Source organism: Cygnus olor, chromosome 4 (genome assembly GCF_009769625.2).
Source record: "Cygnus olor isolate bCygOlo1 chromosome 4, bCygOlo1.pri.v2, whole genome shotgun sequence".
Classification (NCBI taxonomy): Eukaryota; Metazoa; Chordata; class Aves; order Anseriformes; family Anatidae; genus Cygnus; species Cygnus olor.
The window spans coordinates 62,279,885-62,300,291 of record NC_049172.1 but is presented as its reverse complement, the minus strand read 5'-3'; the positions used below and the strand labels follow the sequence as shown (position 1 = coordinate 62,300,291).

Here is a 20,407-nt window from a genome sequence, read left to right as displayed (position 1 = left end):
CCACACTCAGGTGGTGACTAATATTACTCTGGTTATCTGAAGGCAAGTAAGTCTACAATCAGGCTAGATATTAAAAGGTAAAGCTATTGTTAGGCTTAAAATTAGAGAATGCAGATCCTCTGTCATAATATACTGCCAGTGACATCTCTCACATTCCTGAAAACCAGTCAGTTTCTTCACTTGCGTGCACACTGACATGACAAATGGAAGTGGTTGCTTTGTTTCCCCACCATCTCGCTGTCTTCATTTTGGTTTTATAATGCAGAAGAGTTTTCGGAGGCATAGCAAACACAGAAATGACCTATTTTTATTAATCTCATCATTTTTTGTTACGATACACTACATGAAAACTATATCTTTCCAATAATAATTTTTCAGTGAGAATAAGACAAGACAAAGCTTTAGGATGAAGTCAAATATGTCCATATATAGACATTTTTGAAAAACTCAGTAAAGGTTCCATAGTTATTCTGTGCATTCTAGGGACATGAGTGTATGGTTTCAGTCTGCAGTTGACAGACTTTCTATTTTTTTAACAGTTTCACCATCACAATGAAAATTCTGCTAAGTTTTATGTTTGAACTAAAACAGATGGAAGCCATAGATAGTGATGAATTCAAAGGAAATTCTTTTTTTTTTTTGTTTGAGTGCCAGAGAACAATGCACGCACCAACTGAATTTAAATGGAATAATCGTGTGCTGTTATTTAAGTAGGTTGTTGAAGATCTTTTTTATTTCCTTTGGAAGTTATTATTTCAATTGAAAAAGCTACACTATTAGCAAAAAGACAAGAGAAATGTTCCTTATTGAATTTACTGACTGACAGTGGGAAGCAGAGAACACATCCAAGAATAGCTTTTCAGTTCCTCCCTATCCCTCTCGTGTTTAGTCACCATTAGTTGGCATTTTTGTAACTTCCTAACAAGTTTAACTTTTTTCTTCTACAAACTGTGAAACGCTAATTTTGTTATTTCAGTCCCTCTGGGTTTTCTTTTCACCACAGCAAATCTGACACTTATGTAAGAACCTGCTTGCATAATACACAGGACTAAGAATATAACTAGCTCTTACTTTTTATTCTTATTAATATATGACATGCTTTGCTGTAACTGAAGAATATTTTTATAACTAGAGAATATTTTTATGGCAAGTTTTTAACTAAATCTAAGCACACTAAGACAATGCATCTTTTATATCTGACCACAGCAGTAAAATGAAAGTCCCTGGAATTTTAAGCACGTGTTTCAGATTTAGCTGCTTACAATATCTGGAGTATGACTAAGCATCTTGTCTCAGATTTTGCACAATGCAGAACAGACACTGTGTGTGCTAGCTCACAGCTTTAAGTTTTGCATTTGAAGACTCATTTTAGAAGGAAGTCAGATTTCACAATTTTTGCTTTCATGAACTTGAAAAACCTTTATTTCAAATATGATTCACTGAAAGCTAAATTTATGCCTGCCAAAAGTTGTTTATAGATGTATAGTTTCAGCTTCACTTAGACTAAGTTTAGTCATAACTACAGAAGAGATCAAAAGAAAGAAGTGATTTTTAGCATTCAGTAAGACAGTTTTTCAAGGTAGAGGTGTACTTGAATTCACTAGTGATTGCAGCAGAAATCCTGATCATACTAAAACTAATCTTTCCCATGCTGTTTTCTCAAAATCCATTTTATAAAAAGATATTTAACATGGCCTTTTCCAATCAATACAATACAAACGGAAGTTAAAAATAGTAAAGGTTAAAATAAATTAATTTGGTTTTACACCATTATTGCTAAATACCTTTTTAATTTTATTAACCCTTAAAATATTGGAGGCTAGACAAAAATATTGGAATATTAGTTGTGTAATTATTTTTCAGACATAACGCTTGTGTACTTCTTTTTTTCTTTAAACTACTTTCCCCCAAATATGAGTCCTTCCTGATGTCAAGATGTAGCAAACTTGAGTTCTAGACGTTTTAGAAGCAAGAAAGCCAAAACATTTGCACTTAAAGAGATTATGGAAAAAAATGTAAAAGAACAGGTTACGTTTTTCATAGAATGTGTTCAAATTGAGAAGCAGATGATTTAATGAGATTTATTATCTACTGTATCTACTAGAAACATGGTTCTAGTAAAGATGATGATGATTTCCATGTGATTTAATGGTTTCTCGTGTGTAAGGCAAGAGTGTTGATGCTTTTCTCAATTTACAATTCTTTTGTTTTTCCTAATCAGCTCTCCTATAGCTCTGCGAGCTATATATAAGACAATACAGAACTTGAATTAGTCGTACCTATGCTAGTAGGAGTAACAAGGAGGAGTACAAAGTTTATAGGAAAAACGAGTCCAATTTCTCTTCATGCTTTTTTTGTGAGGGGAGAGAAAAGCTTTTTTTAGGAAAGCTACAAAAATACTTTTTTCTGTATAGCTAGTAATAATATAATAAAAGTGAAACACTAATGTTTGGCTTACCTGTTGGGGAAGAATAAAGTGATGCACCTAGAAGCCTTTATGTTGCTCTTTCATATTTTTATTTTCCTATTCAGTTAGTTTAGTTAAGCTTTTCACGTGCTCTGCATGTTTCTTTTAAAAGCAACCTGCCAGAGCATGCCCAGTGAAGTATAAAAAAAAAAAAGGTGATGGTGACTGAACAGCACAGTAGAAAACATTTTCTTCCTTTGGACATGGCAATTTTTGTTTTCAAATGAATTTGTTTTATATTTGGTTAGGAAGCAGTAACATTTAAAATTATGCAGTTGCTTCCTAGCGTAAATTAAATTGTGCTCAGAAAAGAGTTTCTAAGGCTGAACAAAAGAGCAAGGAAGGAAAGACTTCACTTTTTGTCATATAAAAGGCTTGAAATTCTAGTAAAAAGAACCTAATAATGTTTTCTGTAGGTTTCTTTCTTAGAAACTGTTTGTGAGAAAAAAAATGTTCCTATTTGAGACTGATAGACTCATTTGCCTAAACAGACTTATTGTAGACAACGCGTTTGGCCTCATTAAAGCTTACATAATTCTTACACAAGCATGTGAAAGTGTAGTATCTAGGCTTTCTGTAACTAGGTGTTGTCCAAACATGGTTTTGTGCTGTTGTCTTAACTACACCAAATCAAAAACTGAGCTTTCTGAAACTGCTGCAGTCCTCAGCCATTTGCCGTCTGTTACGTAGTCTGGGAAAAAGCTTAACTTGGAAGCTCTTTCTCTTTTAATCAGGAGATCTACTGGAAAAAAAAAAAAAGGGAAGGTGGGAAAGGAACTTGGGATTCTCAGTCTCTTCGTTCAATCATTTAAGACTTTCAAAACAAAGATAAAAAAAAAGGTGGGAGCAGACAATGAAACATCAAACACGTGAAACTGAGTCAGCAATATTTAAAGTGGTCGTTATAGGTTTAAATCTGTCCCAAATGTTTTAATATTTGGGGATTCCTAAAACGGTTGAATTAAATAGGAATCGAAAGCATGCATGTCCAATACTAGATACGAATTTGCCCTAAAATGAAAAGTGAGTAAGCAGAACTATGTCCGGATGCTCAGAAGAGGTTTATAAAAGAAATTAATATTGGCAGTGAAAATTAAAATACTAACAACAAAAGATTACAGAAATGTAACTAAATTTCTTACTCTTTCCGCATCATTTGGATGACATTTTCAAGACTTCTAAGTGGATGTAGTTGTTAAGCTGGCCCACCAAAATTTATTTACAAGCTTTTTATTTTTCTTCCCTTACGCAAGAACACGTTGTCAGAAATACGCACCAGCCAGTTGCGTTAACACTGATCACATTTAGATGCGGAAGAGGGGATTAAATTTCACAGAACACCAGTTACGTAAGAAATGTCAGACATACCTGCTTCTCCACAGCGGTGCTATTTTGAATTTAGCCGTGATACGTAAGAATAATGAGTGGTAACGTGCTGAAGTTGCTAGACTCAGGCTTTCACAGAGAAAATTTCTGTAGTATGATACTTTATGATACAGTACTGGAATATCAGCCATCCTATTTTTTCCAAGTAGCACCAATACTGTGGTGCTAATTTTGGATGCTGCAGAGTTTAGTTCTGTAGACAGCCAGTGAAATGATTACTTTTCATTTCTCAGGAATTAAATGCATCTATTATTTAAATAGTAGATATTCTGTAATTAATTCGTAGTTATTTTTAAGCTAGTATAGCATCTTTACATGTTATTAAAATTATTTTTAAGCAAGCAGAGACCACTGGAGTAACTAGTAGAAGTATCAAACGGTTTTCACAAATCTAGATTACTGACACTGAAGTAAAATGAGAATAGATGGGGTTTGTGATGATGGCAGTTGTTAAACTGGTACATATTTTTAAAGGCATTGAACAACAAGCAATAGAAAGAGCTGAATAGGAAAAAATCCACGATAGAAGCAAAGTGAATTGGTATAAGATGGCGCTCCTTTGTTCTTTGTATTTTATGTGCTGCTATTTTACATGAAGTTTAATACTGTATACATCCGTTTTACACTTTTTAAACAGATTTGAGTTCTCTGAACTCTGTATAAGATTGATCTTGCACCTAATTCCACACATGAAGTTTTACAAATTTATTTATATCATTAAATTCAGGTGCACTCCATAGAAACGCTGCATTTTGCCACCTCAGATTATTCTGAGGTCTATGAAACAAAGTTAGCAGTAGTTATATTTTGAAAAAGTAAGCAAATCTTCTATGTTAAATTTTTTTTAAGATTGTACAGCCCAAGTGCTAGACAAGGTAGTCAATACAAATTTTAGGATCACCAGAATGACATAACTACAGTTAAATCACAAAATGTGATTTCATTGAAATAACCTTTTGAATAAGACCAAAAAGGTTACTAATTTTCCTCTTCTAACCCTCAAATCGTTATCTGAGCTAGCAAATTCTTCTTCATAACAGCAAGAGGAGGTCTCTGTGTTTGTGTGGTGCATCGGTTTGACACCAGAGTCCCGGGCCCAGTGGATTCAGGCAGAGAGCGCTCCTTAGCGCAGCTCCGTCCTCGCGACTTCTTGAGAAGTGCTTTATTATTTCAACTTTTTCAGCTTTGTGCCTTATGTTTCAGGTGCAGCTTATTCATGGAGCTAGAGAGAGTGGGGAAAAAAAAGGTGAAAATGCAAAAATACCATTTTTAAACCTGGAATCCCCTGTCTTCTAAAGCAGATTTCCTCTAGGTACTGACATCAGAGGGGTTCTCTGTCATGATAGGACTTAAATCTGAACTCTCTTTCTGCAGTACTTACGATAGGTATCTTTTGTCCCCTTTACTAAATGAAAAAAGAACAAAATTTAGAGACAAAGATCGTCACCAGAGTCTCAAGGAGATCCAAGCTGAGAAGATCATTTCTCACAATTTCTGTCGTTATTCAAGATAAATCACACCGTTCTGCAAGAAGCAGCTCACGGTGTTGCAATTATTTCTATAGCACCGTATATAAACAGGATGGTGACAGTAAATAATCCTGTAAAATCCTTGTCTGTTAGGCAAATGAGTATTACTTTCATAGACCACCTGAGAGGAGAAGCAAAGTGACCTCTTAAAAACCAGGCTGAGCAAACCAGTGGCAGCTCCCAGATTGCAGTTTAAGGATGCCACCTTCTTAATTTCTTCCTTCTTGTACTAGAATGCATTTCTACAAGGGGTAGAATATTTATTTTTCCAAGAAACATTAGGAGTAGCTATAAATGCTTACCATGAGAGAAAAATTGGATGGTTTTATAAAACTGGGCATCCTGAAGTTACAGAAAATGAAGACAAAGGCTCCTGCAATGATTTTTTAATATCTTACCTGAGTCGTTTTAAAAGTTCTGTAAAATTTAGAGAAGACAGTAACAGTTCTTTCAGTTGGGTTCATCTGCCCTTTCCAAATCCTAAAAAAATAGGCAGAGTTCCTACCTAATTTTCAGCTGCACAAGTACCATCCATTCTAATAATAAGATCTGTTGGAAGAGAAATAGTATCTGGCTGTATAAAACGTTTTTTCTTTTTTTTTTTAAATCTTGCTGTTTTGAGTGTAAGAGTTAATATTTTTTTTTCTGTAGTTTTTGGTAGAAAATTCTCCTGTTTGATTCCTGCAGCTAACTATGTACTATTACTTAAATATTTTCTGCAAAAGGAGTTTTTATTTAACCCCAAAGGTGTGTCCTTTTAGACACAGAACTGCTATTTTGAGAAATTTCCAGTCTTGCTGCTAAACACATGGGTTCAGCAAGAGTTAAAAAAAAAAAAAAAAAAAAAAATGATGGGAGTTGTTAGACAACTTTAATATATGGATTGCTGCTTTGGTTTTTATTTTCTTTTTTTCCTGTTTCTTTACAGAAAGCCTGAGCCTTATTAGCATATGACTATCTGCAGTGTCTTACTAATATTTACTTGCATCTTACAAGCCATCTGCATCTATATTCCCCTTTAAATCTGTGTCAGTTCTCAACATGCTTTGCTTTCTGCCTTTATTCTTGTCTCAGCAAACATTCTAGTTTCCTCCAAAAGATTTAAATGTTTGTTTCAGTATGTTTGTTATACAAGCTGAAGGATTATAAATAAGCAAGTATGTTGTAATAGCAAGATATATGGAAATGTAGTTTTTTGCACATCAAAGCACGCTTCTAAACACAGCAGCTATTGAAATTTTTTCTCTAGGTCAGTGTGCACTACTGGTATGTTTGCAGCTTCCTGTAAACAGAAAAAGTCTCCTTTAATAAAAAGGAATTTGTAGTGAAGAGGCACTTCAGCTATGCATTTTAAACCAGTCGTTTAGCTATTAAAGTAAAACATGTCACCAATGTAGTAAAAGGCAACACTTGAAAAGTTCCATGTCAGGATATGAGCTTTTTCATGTAATATTTATTCAATAGGTGTTTGTCTGCGATAAAACGTGATGTATCATATTCTTTAAATTTCTTAATTTTGTAGATAAACCAGTACTCTAGATTTCCCAGACCTACTAAAAATACTACATGCAATGTTTACATTGGCTAATAAATTGTAATGCCTTAATATTAATTCCTGTTGACATGTTTTTTCTTACACTGATTCAGCAGAGAGGCCGTAAAGCGCAGAAATGACCCTCTGTTAAGCAATGTGCATAGTACAGTTATTCACAATCGCTATGAAAGACAAGGCTAAAGCAGTCAGCACTATTTCTGGGTGTCATGAAACAAAAAGTGGCTTTATCCTATTGGAGCTGATCCCAAAGCACATTGCAGATCTTATGACCAGAGAATTAAGGTTAAGAAGTCTGTTCTTGTCAGCTTTAACTTGGGTCAAGGGTATTGTTGGTTAATGTGCTTGGAGTTAAATATTAGCTCTTTATTTCCCATAGGCAAACTGGAAATAGAGTTTGTATTTAAATTCTAAGAAGTGATTTTTCATTTCATTTCTTTTTTGTGTTATTATTTTCTAGTGTGATAACTAAAACTTGCATTTGTTTTGTTTTATTCTTCGTTTTTTTGTTTTCTTTTAAGGTCGCTTGAGTTATCCACATCCAGGGACTGACAATCTTCTGATGTTAAATGGTAAGTGCTAATCTTATAACAGTTCCTAATTAACTCTAGCTTAGTTTAAATCTGACGTGTTAGTATAAAATTGCACTATTATATTCTGTTATTGAATTACTTGCCTCTAGTCCCCAACATTGATGGGACTAGTGCTTTCCATTTTTCAGAGCTGAATGGCAAGAGCTAATCTTGCAACAGCCTTTCATTATTTCTAGCTTATTTGAAATCTGAAATACTTAAAAGATGTACTATTCTTGTTTGTTCTTAAGCACATGAGCATAACATTCTCCAAAGCTCTCCTAAAACACTATTAGACATGAATGAGAAAAATACGAAGGCCAGAAATGCATGCTTTTCTATCTTGTGTAGATAAATGGTGAACTATATACTTTTTACTACACTTTTGTGGAATAGTATTTTATTTTTGTGGGTTTTTTTTTGGAACTGGCTCTGTCAAATAAGTTTCTAACTGCAAAATATGCTGAAGTTAGAGTTCATGTTCACGTTCCTCTCCCAGTAGGTCAAACTTCATGAACATCTGCTACTCAGTGAAGGCATGAACTTTAGCCTTTGTTCAAGGCTAAAGAAGGAAGCAGAGCTTGGTAATCCATCTAAGTCAATAATAAATCAGGGGTTTTGCACACAAATGTTTTCTACATAGGGAAAAATTAGAGCTGTAATACCATAGCTTCACTAGATAAGAAAAAGTGGAATCTGTTGTACACAAAGCAACTACATTTTTGTCATTGACTTCTAATTATTGGATAACGATGAGTCTAAATGTTACCAGTAAAGACCTAATTATAAAAAAGTACAAACAGAATAGTTACGTCAGGTTTGTGGGTCTGTGGAGCTCTTTTTTGATCTTGTTGCCTTACCCTCCTACACAGTCACTTACACTTGTGCAATTGGGTATAAATTGTAAAACAAACAAAAAAATAATTTCCATTATGTGACACTGTGAGTAAATGCTTAAAATTTTAAGGATATTCCTATTTGGCTGTCCGTCCACTAAAAATAAGTCTCGCACAATGGACATTTGAAGAATCAGGTCCTTTTTTTATTGGATAGTTAAGATAATGGAGTACCTTGGAAAGCAAAAATAGCTATTTACTACTGAAATAAAGTTCATGTTTAGCCCACACAATCCATATTCCTGATTTCTGGTTGGAAATTAGATTGAATGTAGATGTGCTTGATGTTAGGACATTTACAACAGCTAACTTTCTGTATTTAACTGCAACTCTACAGCCTATCCTACAAGCTGGTTTTCTTGGGTGGTATCTGTTCTGTTGTGATTACGTGCTGATTTATAATGAAACATTAGGTGGGAAGGTATTAATATTGAGCAGTCTTACGAGCAGCTGAAATATTTCAAAGCAAGAAACATTTTAAATTTGTTTGCTTTAATGCTTAGGACGGTGAGCTCTTTTTGTTGTACTGCATGCTAGAAGAATAAGTGGGAAGTGTTGTTACACTATCTGGGAAAAAAGGTTGTTGCTTTTATTGGTGACATTGGAAAAATGTGTCTCTATGGTGACAGACTAACCTGAAAAGCCTACCACAGAGGTAGAATATGCACTAAAGAATACCTTGGTTTGTTATTAATGCTGGTGGGGTTTCCACAGCTGTTTGGAAGGTAGCACTCAGTGAAAGTGCTGTCCTTTTTAAAAGCTGCAATACTACAAACAACCTTCAGTAAGTGAGATAAAAATAACAATTTGACTGTCTAAAAGGCAGGTGCTGCAAAGCCTAATTTTTAGGTATGCCCTGTAGAATTTGATTCAGAGCCCTGTTTTGGACACCGAAGCTCTCTGTAACGCACGTGGAGAGTCTGAGTGCCATCACGTATACTGGTGGGGCCACCTGAAGCTGGAGCTTCTAAACTGGAGCTACTTGCAGCTAGAAAACAGAAACACTAAGAACAGCTTCTGGGAAGCTACAGCTGCTTCAGACTCTGTCACAACCTGTCTTTCTTTGCAAGAAGTGAAGGGCTTTCTCCAAATGTATGGTAAGGAGAATCACAGCTTGAACGCTTGTTGAAAAGCTTGCAGACTTCAGTTTCCTCTGCTGAAGAGGATTCAAACGAATGTTTCACAGTATCCCCTTATCTGGTGCCTTGGAGGGAGGAATACAGAAGAGGAGAACTGATAATCCATAGATTTGTATGTATCCCGTATTTTCTCATTTAGAGTTGTACTCACTACCAGGAGGAGCAGCAGTATCAGCCCTTCATAAAAGCAAAGCAGTAACATTTTAAAGATGTGGGACCCATCTTCGTGTGCGCTAACAGCAGATTGTAACCCTCAGTGGATTTTAGTAGACTCCATTTTAGTAGACGTGTATCTCTGGATCCCAGTAAGGTTCTGACATGAGCCAGGCTGGAATTCCTCAGCCCTCTTAAGACTAAACACTTCTAGATAAAACTGATTTTTAGCTAGTTTTTGTCTTCTTAAGTGATAGATAATTTTCCAGCTCATTTAACATGTACTTACTGAACTGTACCTAATATTAATATTTACAGTTTTCATTATTTAAAATAATGAAATGAACCAAAGGAAAGCTGATTTATGTTTTAATAAATTATATATCTGATAATTATATATCTGTTACAGCTCAAACTGTAAAAAAAAGTAAAAACTAAAAAAATGGATTTTTAATGACCTCCCTCAAAAGTCAAGGAAAGATACCGTGGAATGGTTTCACTTGAGTACATCTTTAATTGTCAACTCTGTCTTACAATCTTTCTGTATCAACTAATAATGCAAAAGTCCAGTTTGTTAGGATGTAGGGTATTTTTCCCTATTATAGGGTTCTCACCTTTACAGTTTTAGTGCATTGAATTGTTTTTTTTTAATGACTATTGAAACCTACTATAATTCACCATTCAGTCAGTTTAGGAAGGGAGCATTAGACTTGCCATCATTTAGAGATACTTATAGTTGGTTGTGCTTTTAAGAAAGGTGTTCTGCTTCAAAGAGAAGTTACTGAACTTCCTAATATAGGAATCGCTGCATGAGATTCTGTGGTCTGTCATGCATGCCAAACTCGAGTGGTCATCATGAACTCTTTCAGCCTTAAAATCTAAAGGAATCTGAATAGAATTTAGGCACCCAAATGCGATAGAATATAGTGGGAATTAGGCACCTACCTCCTTTACCCAATACTCCTGAAAAATTTCAGCCATAATTATTGATGGGTTTCTTTAAATGACAAATAAGTATTAACGAAAAAAGCTTCATTTCTTCAATGTCCCCATCTGCTCATGTAAATCAGGACTGTTAAGGACAAATGGTATTTTATCTTAGTTGATATCATAAATTTCAGAGTTGTACTTAAATATAGGAAGTTGGTCTAGTAGGTCTTTTTTTGTTATACAACATATTTTTAATTCAGCTCAGCAGTTTCAGTTACTGAAATAAGTGCATATTTGATCTCTGGAGGGTAATTCAAATACATGTCTTAGTAAAACAGAAATGATACATTGACTATGTGCACGATAGCACTGCTCACAATTTTGCAAAAGTATTTGACATCAAGACCGTATAAATATAAAGGCGGAAAAAGTGTCTACTTCTGTCTGCCATATTTTTTATCTCTGAGCTGATTTAAGTTGCAGAAAGGGGGTGTTGATTTTTTTTGACAGTTTCTAGACTTACTAGTATGCAACCTAAGGGATATAGAAGCACTAAAGAGTACCTTGTAGTTTTTATCTACAAGAAAAGGGAATGTTTTTGTTGTAGCTACAGCACCTAACGTTGGAAGGTTGCAGGGTTATTGGACCCCATTTTCATTGGACATACAATCCTTCTTGCATGTGCTACCTAATTCATGTTTTCTGAGTGTCTCTCTTGCACTTTCTCACTTACATGAAATCTTTCAAAGTTTTTAGCTAATTAGGTTATCTGCCTTTACAGAGTAGAGGATACAAAATTATTTCTGTATGACTTACTCTTTGAACAAGTTCAGGAAGGAAGGAAGGAAGTGTAATCTCTCATTTTTTTAGCTGTCATAAATCAAGTATAACTACAAGTGACTGGCCTTCCCCAAAGGGCTATCTCCCCTGCAACTATTTATTTCTCTAAACACAGGCACTAATTATGTAAATGTATATATTAAATGCATATTAAATGTATATATTAAATACATATAAAACTATATTTATCTCTCTAAATATATATAATGTGTATATATTGAGTTATACACTATATATGTAGTTATATACACCACATATAAGCATGCATGCTCTGAAGGGTATACATACAGTATGTGCATGGTATTTTAATAAATAGAGAAAAATATTTCTGATAGAATCTAGTTTGAATCTAAAAGAGTATCTCATTGCTCACCTTATACTAAAAGTTTGTTTTAGTGAGACTGTTTCCAGAAGCAATATTTAGCCTTTGAAAGACAGTACTATAGAAATATGTATGTGGGGAGATTAAAATACTGAAGTTACAAAAGGGATACATTTAGTTCAATACCATATTTGTAGTGATTTGGGAAGCAGTCTGATGAGAGCCTGTAACCTTCAAGGCTTTGTAGTTGTTGTTATTAAAACAACTTGTCCACTGTGGTCATCTGGATAAAAATAATCAAAAATAACGATTTGCAAAACCATAGGGGTTGATATCAGTGGTCACGTTTATTGCAGTAGTGCCTACAGATCGTCTGAGAATGGGAGCAAAGTTTTCCAGACTTTATAGACTCAATGACAGAAGATCCCTGCCCAAACTAGTTTACAGTCTAAATGGACAAACCAGGTAAATATTAGGAGAAAGGGGTTTGCCATATGAGTAAAGTAAATAATGTGACAACATCAAACACAATTATTTTTCTATTTTCTCTGATATCATTGTTTTTCCCTAAGCAAAGAATATACAGACTACACACTTTGGTGTGTCGTGTTTCTGTTTATATTGCAACAAATATCCTTTTAAGCGGAATTGCATTGTGGAGGGGTTTCTAGCATTTTAATAGCCCTGCTGTGTTTATCCCTAAATTTACTGATATTTTAAAACACAAAAAGAAAATAGTTCATGTGTTCTGCAACAAAATATTCTTTGTCTATCAGATTGCCTTAACTATGAATATATAAGAAAATAGCTGAGCTGGTTTTGTTGGCAAAAAGGAGCAGATCTGGTGGAAAAGAAGAAAAATCACTATGGCTTGTGCTAGAAGTGCTTTATTAGTATGCATTTGTTTAGTATTCTTGGAGAGAGAACATGACATTGCAGTCATTACTGTGGGTGTGATGCACTTGAATTTTCCCTGATTACTCTGGTTTTATTGGGGGGAGAGAAGAGCACAGGGTGCTGGACAAGGGCTTGGTGACGCCACTGCTAATGCTGCCTGTGAGTCACTGTGTCCAAGAGTCAGAGAAGATCCCGACATGCTGCAGCAGCAGCAGAGCTGCTCTCTTGTCAGTGCCTGACTTCAGATGAAAACAAGTCTGAAGTTAGACATTAGTCTCCCTATCCTGCATCGACTGATAAGAGAACTAATCACATCCTCTGTTGAAGAATATGTTGCCTTTTGTGGATGCTATTTTCATATGGGAAATCTGAATTTAGGTGTTTCCAGTCTTGTTGAAACTGGGATTTCTGGTTTTGGATCACTAGTGAAAAGTTGAAGGGTATGAAAAACTTTAAGCAAAAGACTGTTCTAATCCATAGCGATTCTTTCAGGTGGAAGAAAATAAATCAGAAAGCAAGTTCAATGCAAGTTGGATAGGAATATACTTAACATTGTGTAAGAAATCAAAAGTATTAAGGGAAAAAAATACGAGAGAGATTCTCAGAATTCCATAAGCAATCCACTGAATTCCTAGTAGGAAAAAATAAAGAGAATAAAAATATATATAAACTTACCAAAAATTTTGAAAAATCCCCATGCAAATGGCAAATACCAGCATATAAGTATTCAATAATATGGAAATGGAACAGTGAATTTACTTCACGAGTCACTGACTTTGTGAGACTGCATGTGTATCAGTGTCTCGGAACCAAAGTTGCATTTTAGGAGAGATCTGTGCATGGAGTCCTAGTAAAATAAAAATAAAAAAAAATTAATGGGGGGACACAGTAATCTTTGTTCATGAATGTCACGGTACCATGGTTTATAGTGATCTGTGTGGATATTTAACTACAGTGCTATAATGATTAAAGTAATCTTTCTCAGATACAAAGTCTGAGAAACAGGAATTGAAAATACTTTGTGGAAACGTAACTAAAAATTACCCATAGCTTGATAGTTTTTGTATTAGTAATCTGTCTATTTTTAGTTGCCCAGCCTTCAGGCTGAGGAGCAGTCAGTGCAGCCTGCTGAACTGTAGCTGTGAGTAAGATCCCTTTAAGAATCTTGCAAAACTCAGAAGTTAGGAAAATCTTGGATTTACTTGCAGTCTGTCAGAAATTGTTGCTTTGCCTTTGTGCAGTATTTGTGATACAATGCCATTTCTTGTGACTTGTGCCCTGATTTTGTTTGCTACCACAAGGAGTCTTTTGTTTCAAACAAAACCTTGCGGTTAATTTTCTGCTAGGTCTTTTCATGAAAAAGGAAGGTCATGGCTTATAGCATTTGCATTGTCACTGCAAAGGACTGTACAAACTGTTCCATGGACCAGAATGTTTCTGTGATTAATTTAATGCTGGCTACATGCTTTTTAAAGTAATATTTTCCTTTTTTCAGTTGCAGTGCCCTGCGTGTTATTGAGACACTTTTCTAAGATGCAAATTGCGTTTGTGGAGATGAATTTTAAAGTTACCACATTTTATGCTTCTGTAATTAACATGAAGTTAAGATCAAGTATAAAGGCACATTGAATAATTAACATTTGTGCAATGATATTGCTGTGTTTTATAGTATATTCCTTACAGCCGCTGCTCACATCAGTTGAGTAGTAAAATAGTGGGATATTTAAGTGAGACTTCAGTTTATTTGCAGTCTAAACTACAATTAGCGGTGGCAAATACCAATGCAGATTTTTATTTATTGCTCACCCACATAGTTTTTTGTATGATAAATATTTTCATATGTGGGCATAACACAGTTGTTTGACATTTTACAATTTGTCCTTTGTTTACATGCAGCGAGGAGTTATGGGCGAAGACGAGGTAATTCACTTCTGTTTGTTACAGTACAATTAATCCTGATGGAGCTGTTACTGATCATTATGATTAATTAATCCAGATTGTTGATTATAAGCGCTTACCTGCATGTTTCCTTAATACGGGGGAGATGGAGGGCGTGAGGGGTACAGTCTGGATTGCTTTGATCATTGATCTCTTTTTCGGTTTGAATCTCTTCAAACGAAACTCTTTCAGAGTTTGAATTCCAAATCCTTTAATCAGTTAAAGCTCTGTAGCTCTAATCATAATTTTGTTCACACTAATGGTAACTGCTTGCAGTTGTTGCCCCCTTTAAAAGTATACCGTTTGCTGGTTGTTCTAACTCATCTCCCTTTGCTTCTGTGTAAATGATAGTGTACAGAGTAAAACCTAAAAATATTTCATAAACTTAGGAAGAAATCTAGTGGACAGCCCTTGGAAACGGTAAATAGATTTTCATAGTATAAATCAATATATGTTCACTGACCCCAGAAAACCAATACTGATTCAGCTGTATGAGAAAGTCACCAGTGGTTGTTACAAAGACAAGGTAAAGTGTGCAGCAAATCATAAAGATCTTTGAGAGCTTCAAAATATTCACAATATACACAGAATTTCTTGTCTGTCTGTCTGCCTTGATCTCTGCATTGGTTCATAACGGGTTGCTCAGGAGCCCCATTTGAAAGAATAATGTTGTAGACCATGTGTAATAGCACAGTTGTCTTTGGAAAGTTTCTGGTAGATTTTGCTTAATCCTTTTCACTGTCATAAAACAAAAAGAAACGAGTATTTAAAGGGGCTTATCCTTTTAATTCAGTCTTTGGGAGAAATCGGAAAGCCTAGAAAGTGACCTTTTTGCTTTCTTCAGATGAGAAGCATTTAAAAGTGGAGAGGAGGGAGAAAGAAGTGTTTGGAGTCAGAGCGTGCTGCACTAAGTGTGTTAATCCATTGTCCTCAGTGTCATCTTAGCTCTCTGAGGAGCTACAGTGCTTTTGGCAAACCTTTCCCCACATTAAAGAAAAACTGATCTCACTGAAACCTCTTCAAAACGTTTTCTGATGGTTTGATTTGTGATGGAAACAGAGCCTTAGATTCTTGTTGTCCTTAGATTTTAACATTGGTCTGTGGGGAAAAAAATAAATTACTCTGAGGATTATTCTTTTGAGTTTCTTTCCTATATATTTGTAAGTCAGAAATGGAATTATCTAAGAATTACTTTGAGAAACATAAAAACTTAATTTTCATTATCTGAAGAGATCATACAATCATCAAATGGGTTGGGTTGGAAGGGACCTTAAAAATCATATAATTCCAACCCCCCTTCGATAGGCTGGGACAGGTACCTTCCGTAAGTATAAATTGTGTCTGTGCCTTTTGTTTGCTTGTTCAAAAAAAGGGGGGGAAAAAAGAAAGGAAAAAAAAAAAAAAGAAAGATGCTTTTGTGGCCATATTGTAACCAACAGGTTAATTAGGACTGGCATATTTTTGAAAGAATATTACCGCTTCTTCATATATGCATAAGACCTGATCATCATTCTTATAACTGCGAGTTTCATAACTTGAAGCTCACATCAACACTACTTAGCTGCTGCAGTCTTTTCCTTTTTGGGTTGTCATAGTGTGGTCCTGTTCCTCTTATGTCTAAATATATCATTTGCAAAAAGAATCTCCCTTGCTGCCTCTTCCAGCTGCGTTAACCTCCTGTTTGTCCACTGCTTTCTGACTTTGCTACCCCATCGAACACAGCCTACTTGCTTCCAGTTTTCAAGGTGCTCTCCTGCTCGTGTTACCCAGCTGCTGAATGCCTCCTTGTGATAGCAAGCAGGGATGCCATCGCTTGCTTCCCACCATATTAGGATATTTCCAAACACATCACCATTTTTAATGGAAGGAAGGAGCACGCTGCAATTTCCTGGTTGCTGTGTTCCTCTCTATCAGATAAGCACTTTAGACATAATTGTGAAATGCCACCATAAAGATATCACAGTCACTGGCTTTGTTAATGCAGTACAGTCCAGCGGTCCTGCTTCTGTTTGGATCCACGTGATGATTACATTTAGTTAATTTCTATCACCTTGTGTTTTCATTCGGTGTTTTTGATGTACTGTATTTTTATAGTGGATTCAGATATTAGCTTAGGGCCTACAGGTGTTATTACCGCAACGTGGATCATTAGTCATGATGTTTGCTCTCTGTTCCTCCAGCCATGTCTTTAAGCACTTGATCTCAGGTGGTCTAACGGAAACAAATGGCCTTCCTACTGCTCTCATCCCTGGCTTATCTGCACAATTTCTGCAGGTGTCCCTAGGGGGCTTTCCTGAGGTGGGATAAAAGTTACATGTTGCGGTACGAAACACAGCTAAGATACTGCAGACTCCAGTGTCAGGAGCCCACTGCTTCTGCCTATCCATTTGCAGTGGGTGAACTTGGAATAAATTGGGTATTTGAGGTGGAAAATGAACTTGTCTCCCAAAAGTGTGCTAGGTTGGTTTTATGGTTTTGCTTGCTGCTTTTGTTTTTGGAAAGCAGCTGAATTCCAGAATGTCCTAAGTAATAACAACTTAAAAAGTGAGAGAGAAACAGAAAAATTGCATTTCAGAATAAATGCTGATGTGGGGTATTTATTTTGCTTCAACAAAAATTTTTCTTTTTGGACTTTTCTGCAGTTCAGACTAACTTCTGAATTTGAAACTTTTATTAATCCTTGTTGCACTAAAGCAGTGAAAGTTTAAATAACCTACGTTCATAACCTGACCTTCGGGGTCTTCTGTTTTGGAGTTCTCTAAAATTTGCAAATTATGAAAGTGGTTGTGTGTGTGAAAGTAGGACGGAAATACCATGTTTTCACTCCCCTTTGCCATCTATGTGTCAGTGTTGATCACTTTGCAATTGCAAAGGTGTCCTGTGGGCTTCTTGGATTTCACAGTTGCAACTAGCTTTTCAGTTTGAACATTCATTTCTACAGGGGGAGAGACGTGGAACAGCAACCACTGGAAAGCCTGGTTTGTCTTGCCCTCAGAAAAGGGTAACTGTAGTCTCACTGCAGACTGCTACATGTTAGGAACCACCAAAAGGCTTCCCTTTGCAACTGTTGTAAAATTGAGAGCCAGTATAAATCAGCATTGACTCGTTTTTCAAGTGTTACATTATGCACACTCATTAAAATTCTCTCCTGCTTTCACAGAAACTGATCTGTTCTTGCATTATCAGAATCGGATAATTCCAAAGAATAGAGAAATCGTACCTATATGAAATGTCCTACTGTGTATATATTTTTTCATTTCCCTCAGGTCACTTAAAGTGTAATTTTTAGACATGCGGTAGTCATTCATGTGATAGAAGCTATCGCTTTAACTTGAAGCTAAACCAAAGGCAAACTAATTATAAATTCACTTAAGCAGCCCTTAATATAATCTCTTTCTATGTAATACCCTCTATTTAAAAGCAAATTATTATTATCTTACTTGATGCAGCAGAGTAACTTCAATATAACGTAGTATGAGGTATTATGCTTGCAGAGATGTCAGTTTACAACCTGGAATTTCGTTTTTAAAGATTTAACATATTTTTCATTATCTTAATTTGCCTTAAACTCATGTATACTTTTCTAATTTCTTGTTGTTTTTATTTTTACTTTCCAGACTGCTATTCCCCCATTGCCCATTCTAAAATTACATAACTGTGTACTGCCACAGAATTGTTTTAATATATGTTATTTTTTTCTTTTTAAGGCCGTTCTTCCCTCTTCCCAATAGACGATGGGTTGCTGGACGATGGTCATAGTGATCAAGTCGGAGTGTTGAATTCACCTACCTGCTATTCAGGTCATCAGAATGGGGAACGAATTGAGCGTTTTTCTCGGAAAGTGTTTGTTGGAGGTCTTCCACCAGATATTGATGAAGGTGAGCTGCCCGAAAACTAAGCGAATGAAGTTTGGAGGGAGGGAGAAAGAGAAAAACCTAAATGAGGTAATGAAAGTAAACCACCCAGCAAAATAATGTTGTATAAGAGGCTACAACTACAGTTCGGTTTTTTTGTTTTGTTTTGTTTTTAATGAGATGGGTATGTTGATGGGTACGTTAAACTTAGTATCACTTGATGTCATCCATTCCTTTTGATTTTGAGAAGATTTATTCGTTTATGCTTCCACACTTCCAGATTGCAGAGTTCCATGTGAAACCTGGAATTTGTTGCTTATGCTTACCTTGCAGTGGTATGGGGCATGTATATTCCTTTCATATACAGCTTAGCCCTTCATAGTGTCCTCTACCTGAACCTACTTCATCATCTATTCACAGGAAATGTCTCTTAGTAATTGAATTTCAAATTCTATTTTACCTGAGCATCTCAGAAGTGGTTTAGAAAGGTTAATATTATTCCTGTTCCTAAATAGAGAAACTAAGGCAGAGGAAGGTCAAGTGGCAGAGCCCTGTGTGATGCATTGAATACAGAAGATAGCAGGGAAGTTCAGATTATTATGTGATGCAATTGGAATTGCTTTGTATAATAGTGCTGATCTGAAGTAATCATGCTGTATAATACTAGGTTTCTCCTGTGCAGATAACTGTAAATTGTGTGCTAGCTTTGTAATGTAAACAGAAGTCCGTTTACAAGGTTCATTGTAATCCTAGACTAACTTGCATACCAAATAAGCTGACTGTGGTTAATTATCTTTCAGACATGGGGAGACCATATTTTGGTTTCATCTTCATGACAGTGCTCTCCGGAAACGTACTAAATGATTTCTTTTAATATACTTCAGCTTTTTTGGTGCACTTTAGCTTCAAACTCAAAAGTGCACTGTTGCTTTTAATACAAATGCTAAACAAAGACACATGGAGATACCTTTTCTTTCTTTCCTGTTTATATGCTGATGACAGGATGCAACCGAAACAAATAGAGTATATTTGTGTTTGACGAGTTACTGCTCTTGTAGAGTTTAGGGCTGTGTTATTGTTTCTCATGACCAAGGTTCTTGCAGGCAATGGCAGGAAGCAGCAGCTGGTGTAGAAGGACATCATGAAGGGGCGTAGTAGATCCTGCAACAGGCCTATTCATGGTTATATTAGAAGCATTGCTAAATAGGTGATTTTCAGTTTCTGTTCACGGTATCTGCTGGAAAGTACTATCATGCTAATTGTGGTACTTATTATATGAACATCTGCCTACAAAGGTCTGGAATGTAGATCACTAAACAATAAATTATTTCGATTGTATTCAAACCAGATCCTGAATATAAAAAGGTAACACACCAGTTTTCACCACTGCCTTCAGTCGTCCACATCCTTCTGAAATCAGCTGATGCTGAGCAATAAAAAAAAATAAAAATAAAAAGTAAGCATAAAATCACCAGAAATATTTTGGGTAAATATTAACACTTGGAAGATGTATCTATTTAAGTTGTTTGCTTCTCTTTTTCCATGAAACGTCAACCTTTGCTAGAAACCAAGATCTTCATTTGATAGTACTTTTTTATTTAGTTATGTTATTGATTTTAATTTCAACTGTTGTGCCTCTTTTCAGATGAAATTACTGCTAGCTTCAGACGATTTGGACCTTTGGTAGTAGACTGGCCTCACAAAGCAGAAAGCAAGTCCTATTTTCCACCAAAAGGTAAGAGAGTTGGAAGGTTTTGACCAGTCACTGAGTGCAATTCTTAATCTGGGAAACTATCTCATCTTTTTCCAAAGGGTATAATTCGCAATCCCTGTGAACAGTTAATTCTACAGTTTCAATGCATGTTCAGACAAGGATCCTTAACATACCAAGTATAAAACAGAATTGTTTTAGTACTGTGCCTCATTCAGTGC

General features: G+C 35.6%; 1 protein-coding gene across 3 annotated transcripts in view; it reads left to right on the top strand.

Moving 5' to 3' along the window:
- CPEB2 (cytoplasmic polyadenylation element binding protein 2) overlaps window positions 1–20,407 on the top strand; it is a 51,313-nt gene that overhangs the window by 16,826 nt on the left and 14,080 nt on the right. Inside the window, exons 2-6 of one of the 3 annotated variants that reach the window (XM_040555009.1) lie at window positions 7,456–7,506; window positions 8,006–8,090; window positions 14,580–14,603; window positions 18,329–18,499; window positions 20,121–20,210. In XM_040555009.1, coding sequence (XP_040410943.1) covers window positions 8,045–8,090; window positions 14,580–14,603; window positions 18,329–18,499; window positions 20,121–20,210 — 331 coding nt within the window. In that variant the 5' untranslated portion in view covers window positions 7,456–7,506; window positions 8,006–8,044. The remainder of the gene's footprint in view (window positions 1–7,455; window positions 7,507–8,005; window positions 8,091–14,579; window positions 14,604–18,328; window positions 18,500–20,120; window positions 20,211–20,407) is intronic. The other 2 variants (XM_040555007.1, XM_040555008.1) reach the window with 2 other exon arrangements.